Here is a 9989-nt window from a genome sequence, read left to right as displayed (position 1 = left end):
ATGGTGTATGCATTTGCTTGACAACTTTGTGTGTTTGTGTTTTAATTTTACTGATTCTTCCATTCTAAATGTGTGGAAATCGGGGCGCCTGGGTGGCTCAGTGGGTTAAAGCCTCTGCCTTCAGCTCAGGTCATGGTCCCAGGGTCCTGGGTTCGAGCCCCGCATCGGGCTCTCTGCTTGGCAGGGAGCCTGCTTCCTCCTCTCTCTCTGCCTGCCTCTCTGCCTAGTTGTGATTTCTCTCTGTCAAAGAAATAAAAAAAAAAAAAAATCTAAATGTGTGGAAATCCTTTCAGAGCGGCTTACTGCATCATTTAAAAATGTATTTTGTAGAAAACACCCTGGGAGTTACTCTCAAGGGCCCACAAGTCTCCGAAAGCAAGGTATATTCATTTTTATTCCATGACGGTGCATTTAATTCTGATTGGGTTTCAAGTGAGGCTTAACGCTGACACTGTGGGGAGAGGCGCGTAAACACGGCCAGGGCTGTTTGGTCCTCATCTGTGAATGGTTTAGCCTGCGCGTTACAGTTCAGCAACAGAAGTGTGAGCGCCATGGAAGGTAGAGTGGTTTGGCAGTTGCTGGAGGCAGGTGGAGGAGACCCTGGACCCTGCAAATGTGGAAAGGTAGAGAGAAGGGGAAACCCATAGTAGAAAGACATACATAGCAGCCAAGGCTTGGAGTTCATTCTTGCGTGAGCAAGAACAGCAGCCTCCGCTGTGGCGCGAGTTCTGCCGTTCAAGGAGAGCCGGCTCGAGGTGCAGCCCCAGGCAAGGGAAGGAAGGGCTGGTGGAAGAGCCTCGTGAAAGTCGTACCGAGACTTAAACAACCGCAGAATTCAGCAGCTGCAGGAGAGGAAAGTGACCAAGCGCTGCAGTTTAGGACAACGACGGACAAGGGGGTGGAGTCGGACACGCCCCGAGGGCTCACACACCCAACCAGCGACGAGCCGCTCCGGCCCTCAGAACACGCCCCCTGTTTCTTCCCGACAGCCCCCGGAACCTAGCTCCCGCCCGCGCCTGCGCAGGCCTTATCAAGCCCTGCCCCTTCGCCCCGCTACCCCGCTCTCCGGTAGCCAATATGGCGGCTCCCTGTGTGTCCTGCGGCGCAGCAGCTTTCTACCGGCTCTTTCTCGGAGGTAGGGTTAGCCTCACCCGGAGACAAGGCGTTTGGAAAGCCGCGGCTGCTGAGTTGCAGACAGGTACTGGATTCCAGGTAAGGGAGAAGCACTGGTCCGTGTAGCGCAAAGATGTGGAGCCGCGGCCGCAACCTTCCCCTGGCGTCTCACGTGCCCTCAGACGGGGATTTAGGGGTCTGGGGTATTTAGTAGAGGTCTGAGGTTGAGAGAGGAGGACTCGGTATTGGTTTGCAGCGGCCAGTCGAGGTTGTTTCTGGTTTTCGTAGGGTGCAGTGAGGAAGTTGTCTGCAGACGGAACTAGAGCGACCCCTCTTCCTTGAGTTGGCTGCGAAGCTAAGGGGAGTCCGTGCCTTAGGTGTGGTGTAGGGTCGGGTCCTTCTGGCTTGTCCTCGGTCCAGTGGGGAGGAGGGCCGCGCCAGGGGAGGTAAATGAGAACTGGACTTCTGCAGTAGGCTGGAAGACTTACTGGAGAAAGTCACAGTGGATAAGACTGACAGTGATTTTTAAAGTGCCTTGCATCTGTGCAGTTTCTATTTTCTTAATTTTCCCCCAACATCTTTTCTCTGGAGAGATGGAGACCAGAACTTTCACATTTCCTTTACTCCTGAGGGCGGTGAGAAGCCAAGATTTTAGCTTCACGGAACTCAGTTGGGTGATGGTGCCATTTGCTGACATGGGATCTCAAAAGGAGGGAAAAGTTTTGAGAGGGAAGAAAACGAGTTTAGTTTTGGATGTAATTATGTTTATTATACAGTTTTAATTGGGATGTCCAAGTGAAGATTTCCAGTAGGCGCAAAGATTGACAAGTTTATAGTTCAAGAAGAGATATGATTTACAAATGCTCCGTTAACTTGTAGATAGTAATCGAGGCCTTGGAAGTGAATCTAAACACCTAGTGAACGTGTCCTGAATTGTTATAAGTAGAGGGACAGGTCCTGAAGGACAGCAGTCAAGAAAGAAGAACATCCTAAAGATTGAGAATGAAATGCTAAAGAAGAAGGGGGGGAACCAGACAGTGTGATGTCATGGAAAATAGGTGAATGTTTTAAGTAGGGAAAGTGATAAACAAGTTCCAAATACTGTAAAGAAGTCAAGTATTATATAAAAACTATTGAAAAAAGGAATGCTGTGTATTTTTTATTATCTTTCTTTTATATTTTAATCTTAACCAACCAGTCTATCTATTCATTTATCCATCACTTATTTTTTAATACTTTTAAAAAAGATTTTATTTATTTGAAAGAGAGAGAGCATGAGCATGGGAAGACACAGACGGAGAGGGTGAGGGAGAAGCAGAAGCAGACTCCCTGCTCAGCCGTGGAGCCCTACTTGGGCCTCCATCCCAGGATCTGAGATCATGACCTGGGCCGAAACCAAGAGTTGGATGCTTAACTGACTGAGCCTCCCAGGCACCTCTAATACTTTATTATTGGAAAACATGTTGAAACTTTCATTTTTTCATGCATCTCTTTTGAATATATTTTCCCTGCATATGCTTAGTTAGCTATAAAAGGGGCTGTAGCATATAGAATGTTTTCATTGCTGACACTTTATGTGTGTATGTGTGGGGTGGGAGGGGTGCTAACTTTCTTTCCCTCCCTCAGACTCCAGAATCTGTGTATCCTGTCTTTCTCTATGATCCTTTTTATGATATGCGTACATATGTGTCAGTGGTAATGGTTGATGGCCATTTATTTTGTTTCCATTTTCTTACCATTAATATATTAACATTCTGTAATAATTCTTAGGTACTATTCCTTTTATTTGTGTAGAAGAGCATTCCAGTTTGGGGAGTTTATTGTTGCAAAGTATGTGTACATCTTACATTTGAATAGATATTTCCACATAGCTTTCCAAGAAGGCAGTAGCAATCCACACTCCATCATTGATATATGAGCGTGCCCCTTTTTCTACTGGTGTTAGCTATTTTTTTCAATAAGATGGGTGAACAGCGATTTCTCCTTGCTACTTTAATTTTCATCTCCTTGATTGAAATAAAGCTTTTTCCCCCTCCATATGGTAAATGTTTACTGAGCACTTTACTTGAGTCAGGCACTGTGACATAAACAGATCATTTTCAAATAATTACCAGACAGTATTGACCCTTAGCACTCTCCAGGGATGATCCTGAGACTGCTGAATCTCCAAATTCCTTTGTAGTGTCACAGCTTATATTTTACCACAAGAAGCGCATCTCACGTATAACTGAAGGACTTAACTGACCCCACTCAGACCCTTACTGTTACCATATATGTGATTAAAGATATTCATAAAACTTTTTTTTTGGCACAGAGCTTGTCTGTCTTAAATATTAATATTCCTTCACTTCTATATCTAACATTAATAGTTATATTTTTCTTGGGCTACCTGGGTGGCTCTGTCGGTTGGACATCCAACTCGATTTGGGCTTAGGTCAAGATCTCGGGGTCATGGATCAAGCGAGGGGGGGGTGGAGCCTGTTTAGGGTTCTCTCTCCCTCTCTCGCTCTGCCCCCCACTCCCGTGCACACACAAATATGCTCTCTTTCTCACTCAGGAAAAGAAAGACATAGTTACATTTTTCTTAAGGGCCATATTTCTAAAACTATGGAATAATAATAATCAAATACATCTCATAGAGTTTTTGCATTTTTTTATATGTATAAGTGTGTCCTAGGTGGTGATCTAAATAGTAGTCATTACTGTGGGTCACAGTCAAAAAAGTGAGGAACGCTGATGCCATCTGGAAAAAGAAACAAGTTCCAATAAACTGTGACTCCTGTGTGCTTAGTTGGGACCCTCACTAGCAGACTTCTCTTGTGTACCCATCTTGTATACATGTTTTGTATTAATGCCACTACAATTGCAAATATCTAAGTGAACCAAATTTGGGATGGAGGAGAAAATCTTATTTGTGAATGGCAGAACTTCAGGTTATGAACCCCTGAGTATCAGGAACCTACACACAGTTTACCATAAAGGTTTGCAGCGGAAAGTACAGAAGAGCACAGAAGTGCAGTACCTAGTGCAGATGAGTTGAAATGGGTAGAGTGGTGGGCGGCTTCTCGAAGGAGATGATACAGTCTCCAGGAGCAGATAGGAGGTCCATGAAAAAAGAGGGTGTTCTGTTCTATGATGATGTTACTAGGTACAGAAGGGACAGAGACCTACAGAGTCAGTGGACCTAGCAGCAACATCTAATTGGTTAGAGCAGTTATAATTGGTATAATAATTGGTGCAAGAATGGTGAGAGAGAAGAAACTTTGGCAGGGTCCAGATTATGATCTGTTTTGCTATACTAAGGTACTTGGGCTTTTTTGTTTTGTTTTGTCTTAAACTAGTGAGAGCAGCACTGGCATTATAGCAGTTGACAGTCATGTCCTACAAAGGCTACCCATGGATTCCCAAATCCTCTATCAATATAATGTAACAGTGTTAATTTAGCTTTCTGAAATATTTATGGCTTTTTAAAAAAGATTTGTTTATTTTATATATAGAGAGTGTGTGTGAGCACGGGGCAGGTAGGTCAGAGGAAGAGGAGAGAGAATTCTCAAATAGATTCCCAACCCCCCGCTGAGCATGGAGCCCAACTTGGGGCTCCATCTCAGGACTCTGAGTTCATAACCTCAGCGAAACCAAGAGTCGGACGCTTAACTGACTGAGGCACCCAGGTGCCCTTGATTTTTTTTTTTTTAAGATTTTATTTTTAAATAATCTCTGCACCCAGCATGGGGCTTGAACTTACATCCCGGTGATCAAGAGTTGCATGCTGTATTGACTGAGCCAGCTAGGCACCCCTTTGACTTTTATAATAAGGAAAACCAGTAGACCAGTTTCCTGTTTTGAAAGCTAGTATTATCAGTTATCAATGATACATCCTTTTAATTTTATTTTCTACCACTCAGTGCTTAAATTTTCCGTGTTTACTGGGTCAGTTACCACCCGCCCCCCCCTTTGTTGAATCGGACTGTCTGCTAAGGAATGATCAATGACATTTGGTGGCTTAGCCCTTGTGTATTTTGATTTTATTGTAAAAACATCGTTCTTGTTTTAAGTATCTGTTCTTTCCTTCTCTCATCTTATGAGCGCCTAGAGATTATAATGTCCTGTATTTATCATAGCATACAGCTGGTTTATGATAGGGTCTTTTTTTTTTTTTTTTAAGATTTTATTTATTTATTTGACAGAGAGAGATCACAAGTAGATAGAGAGGCAGGCAGAGAGAGAGAGAGGGAAGCAGGCTCCCTGCCGAGCAGAGAGCCCGATGCGGGACTCGATCCCAGGATCCCGAGATCATGACCCGAGCCGAAGGCAGCGGCCCAACCCACTGAGCCACCCAGGCGCCCTTATGATAGGGTCTTAATAAAGTTTACTGATAAATTGCTTAAAAACTCTTTGAAATTAAAAATTGACTTCCATTTGTATCAAATGCTGTCTGCAGCTCTGTAAATTGGTTATGTTTCCCCTAGGTAACTTTTGAATTTTTTAAAAATCCTATTTTATTAGCAATGGAAATTAAAACCCGTTTGATGGGATAAGGGTTTTTTTTGAGATCTCATCCTGTCCTTTTAAGGATAGAGTTAAAGTACTAAATCTACTTGTATTGTGCTTCATTGTTGTAAGTAGGATGATGAATTAATTAGTTACTTATTGCTGCCTAACAAGTTACCCCCAAATTCTGCACCTTATAAACAGCAGACGTTTGCTATTTCATGGTTTCTGTGGGTCAGGATTGCAGGCACAGCTTTGCTGGGTTTTCCTTCCGGGTCACCCATAACGTAGCATTCCAGGTGTTGGCTGTGGCTCCAATTGTCTCAAGGCTGGAGGGTGGAAATCTTCCTCCCAGTTTGTTTATTGTGGGTGTTAGCGGGATTCATATCCTGCAGGCTGTTGGATGGGCTGTTGGCTGGAGGCCACCCTCAGATCTTGTCACGTGGGTCTCTGTAGAACAGCATACCACATCTGGCTTCCATCAGGTTGATTAGGACAGGGTAGAAAAAGAGGGAGCAGAGTCTTTTTGTTGCATAATCTTAAAGGTGACATTGTGTCACTTTAGTAATATTCTGGTCATTAGAAAGAGGTTACTCAAGCAAGTTACAGAAGCCCACGCTCAAGGGGAGGAGATTGAACAACAGGAATAATACCAATGGGGGGGGGCTGGGTGGGTCAGTGGGTTAAGCCTTTGTCACTGACTCGGGTCATGGTCTCCGGATCCTGGGTTGGGCTCTCTGCTCGGCAGGGGGCCTCCTCCTCCCCCCCCCCCCCCCCCCCCGCCTGTCTCTCTGCCTGCTTGTGATCCCTGTCAAATAAATAAATAAAATCTTTAAAAAAAAAAAAAAAGAATACCAATGGTAGAATTACTGGGAGCCATTGGAAGCTGTCTGCAACTATGAAAGAGACACATTTACTTCTTTTTTATTACTTCTTTTTTATGAACTAAGTGTCTTGTGTGTTTAGGTCTTTCCCCTACAGCTGTAACCTCTTGAGATAAATAGCATAACCTTCGTATCCCTATTCTGATACCTAGTACAGTGCCCATAGATACCTCCTAGGTGCTCATTCATTTCCTGAATTTGAACTTGTGAAGGGTTCTTACAGATAGGGATATGTGCATGTGTACATGTGTGTATACATGTGAACACCTGCCACACTCCTTTTTGCCAGATAGATTGGTAAGAAAACTGCAATTTGACCATACTTCGTATGGCAGTGTTCTTATTTTAACACCAACTCAGTTCTGCTTGACAGGTATTTCTGTTAAAATTCTGTAGATAGCCTGGCCCATAGTATTTGCCCAAATTTATCAAATGAACTTGTAAAATAGCTTACTTTTTAGAATTTTATTATGAAAAATAAAGCGTGTTCTGTCAGGCATTTATAAAAATAGAATACTATAATGAACCCTGTGTATAAGTCAGCCAGCTTCAATAATTGTTAACTGTTTTCCAATCCTGTTTCATCCGTCTCCCTACCTTTTTTTCCTGTGAGCTTTTATATAAATCTCACACTTCCCCATCTATACACACACACACACACACACAAACACACTTGAATGTGCATCTCTAACAGGCAGTTTTTAAAAGGAAAAAAAAAAACAACAACATGGGGGCACCTGGGTGCCACAGTTGGTTAAGCATCTGCCTTCACTTGGGTCCTGATCTCAGGGTCCTGGGGTGGAGTCCCTGCATCCAGCTGCCTGCTCAGCAGGGAGTCTACTTCTCTTTCTCTGCCCCACCTTCTGCTTATGCTATCTCTTTCAAATAAATAAATAAATCTTAAACAACAACAACAACAACAACACATAGCTTCTATGCCACTATGCAAATATCTGACAGAAGGAACAATAATTTTAATATCATCTGTTACCTGTTCCATGTTCAAATTTTTCTGGTTTTCCCAGCAATAATTTTTTTAATATTTTATTTATTTGACAGAGATCACAAGTAGGCAGAAAGGCAGGCAGAGAGAGAGAGAGAGAGAGAGAGAGAGGAGGAAGCAGGCTTCCCGCGGAGCAGAGAGCCCGATGTGGGACTCGATCCCAGGACCCTGAGATCATGACCTGAGCCGAAGGCAGAGACTTAACCACTGAGCAACCCAGGCGCCCCCAGCAATAAATTTTTATAGTTGGTTTGTTTAAAGCACAATTCAAGCAAAGCCCCTATATTTCATTTGATTGGGAAGTATGTTAAGGCTCTAAGTTTATAACTTTGTGGAAAGAATATAAATGGTGAAATTTTGCTCAAGTAGTGTAGTAGATTTCCTTATTCGTTTAAACTGGTGTCTATTTCCCTTTCACCAGGCATTCCTGTTTTCTCAGGAGGAATGAGTTCTCCCCACTAGATACAATGGGGGAAGAAACTGTAATCTGGGGCATCTGACCCAAGGTAACCTCATTAGATAGTCCCGCTGGTGAGATCTTGAGCAAAGAGCTAAGGAAAGTTGGAATAGCATTTTATCTTAATGGCCACAGACTTCTTGAATGTGTTATGTATCATTAGAGTTCCTGTTTTTAGCTGCCTGCTTCAAGTATAGTCCTGGGCCCCTCTTCGTCTTCTAAGAAATGTCTCCTTTGCTTAAGCAAAGTCATTTTCTTTTGCTTGCATCTAGAGAATGCTAGTTGATAAAAATATAAACTCATTCAAAAAGGTTACTATCCTTTCTCTCTTGATGTCCTTATATTATTTCTATCCATGTTTTCTCTAATCTGACTTGAGTCTTTACTTTTTTTTTTTAATTCCTCAAAGTATTTTTTCTTTTGCCATTTCTGTTCAGATTAGTGGCAGTTCTTCTTTGTTCCATTTTTATCCAATTGAACAAAAAGGAAACTCCTTAATACTTGTAATATCATGAAAGTAGTGTGTGGCACTGGCATTTGGCCAAATTTGGGACATCACTGCTCTGTCAGGATGTGTCTGCTTCTTTGGCAACCTGCTTGATTGAAATTATAGTTGTCTGACCCACTGATTATCTTAAAAAAGAAACAAATCTGTCAAGTTGTATCTATACCAGTCCCTAAAAACAAAGTGTGAGAAAAATTCCCTGTCATAGCTTTTCAGTTGGAAGTAGAACCTGTAGAAAATTTTGTTGAGGATTTGTACTTAATCGGCAAAGCATGTTCTCTCCAGGAATTCTGGCTGTTCCTAGCTGAAGATCTAGTTGATTCACATTCAGCCTCATCTTACTTAATGGATTGTACTAATGAATAACGGACTCTTTTGAATGTAAATATTTTTGTGTGAATCATTGCTGGAATAATTTAGAACATTTATAAATCTATTCAGTAGTGTGGCATTGATGCTGTATGGCTTTATAATAAATAGGAATTTCCAGAGTGTCATATTCTCCCACAGTGTATACAAATGTCTTTGAAAAGATCTTAAAGATCCTAAAGAGATTTTGTGAAATATAGCAAAGTGGGGGCTTTTTAAAAAAAAAACAAAAACTTCTTTCTAACGTGAACAATAAAAAATTTACAGTTTTTTAAGTCTCATTTATATTAAAACTAAGAAAACCACCACATGTCACAAAGTCTGAAGAATATAGATACAAGATAATTTTAAATCAAGTGAAGAAATGAATCCTCAAGACAAAACCAACTCTCTTGCTTGAGGTGATACTGAAGTGTTATTGGAACAAAAGAAAAGGAACAGTGTGGGAGAGAGAGATGAAGAAAACACAAAGGAAATTTGTTCAACAAATGGAAGAATTATTTTACTATAACTGCTTCACACTGTCAGGGACATTCTTAAAAGGTTGAGAGAGGGTGAACTGTGTGAAATAAGCCATAAGACAAGATACAATTAAAGAAACAGTTAAGGAAAGATTTTTGGAGATAGACCAGTGATTTAAGAAGCTAAAAATTCAGAGTGGCTGCAGAATTAACACTGCAGAAAACAAAAAAAAAAAAAAACCCAAATCATAAAATGATAAAAATCATACAGGATGCAGAACAAAGGGATAAGAAATTAGACTGAGAGAAGCTGATATGGTTGGAGGACAGAAAAACAGATAATTTCTATGGTCAAAGAAGTAAACAATAAGTGAGAATTCAATGAGTATTACTTCCTGAAGTAGGAGAAATAATTTAAACATTTTATTAAGAGACATATAGGTGATCATTATTAAAATCAAAGTAGGCTGTTTGGTATTTAAATTGCCAGATCAAAAGACAAATATAAAAAACTATAGACCATCTAGCAAAAGAAAGAAAACAGGAATGAAAACATAAAAACAATAAAGACAAAATAAGATGAAAAAATGAGACTATCTATTAAGTCCATTTAAATAGGATATTCTCATGTATTAAAAAAGTCAGATGGACTCAAAACCTGAAGTGATTCAAAATTTAAATGAAAAAAATGGGCAGTGATATTCCA

General features: G+C 41.2%; 1 protein-coding gene across 1 annotated transcript in view; it reads left to right on the top strand.

Annotated features, from left to right (window-relative positions):
- The first annotated feature begins 1042 nt into the window (after positions 1 to 1042).
- MRPS9 (mitochondrial ribosomal protein S9) overlaps positions 1043 to 9989 on the top strand; it is a 64692-nt gene continuing 55745 nt past the window's right edge. The window contains exon 1 of the mRNA XM_045981408.1: positions 1043 to 1212. Within this exon, the coding sequence (XP_045837364.1) occupies positions 1078 to 1212 (135 nt within the window). The 5' untranslated portion in view covers positions 1043 to 1077. The remainder of the gene's footprint in view (positions 1213 to 9989) is intronic.

The sequence above is a fragment of the Meles meles genome, chromosome 16 (genome assembly GCF_922984935.1).
Source record: "Meles meles chromosome 16, mMelMel3.1 paternal haplotype, whole genome shotgun sequence".
Classification (NCBI taxonomy): Eukaryota; Metazoa; Chordata; class Mammalia; order Carnivora; family Mustelidae; genus Meles; species Meles meles.
Note: the sequence above shows the minus strand (reverse complement) of the source record. Positions and strands in the feature narration are given on the sequence as shown.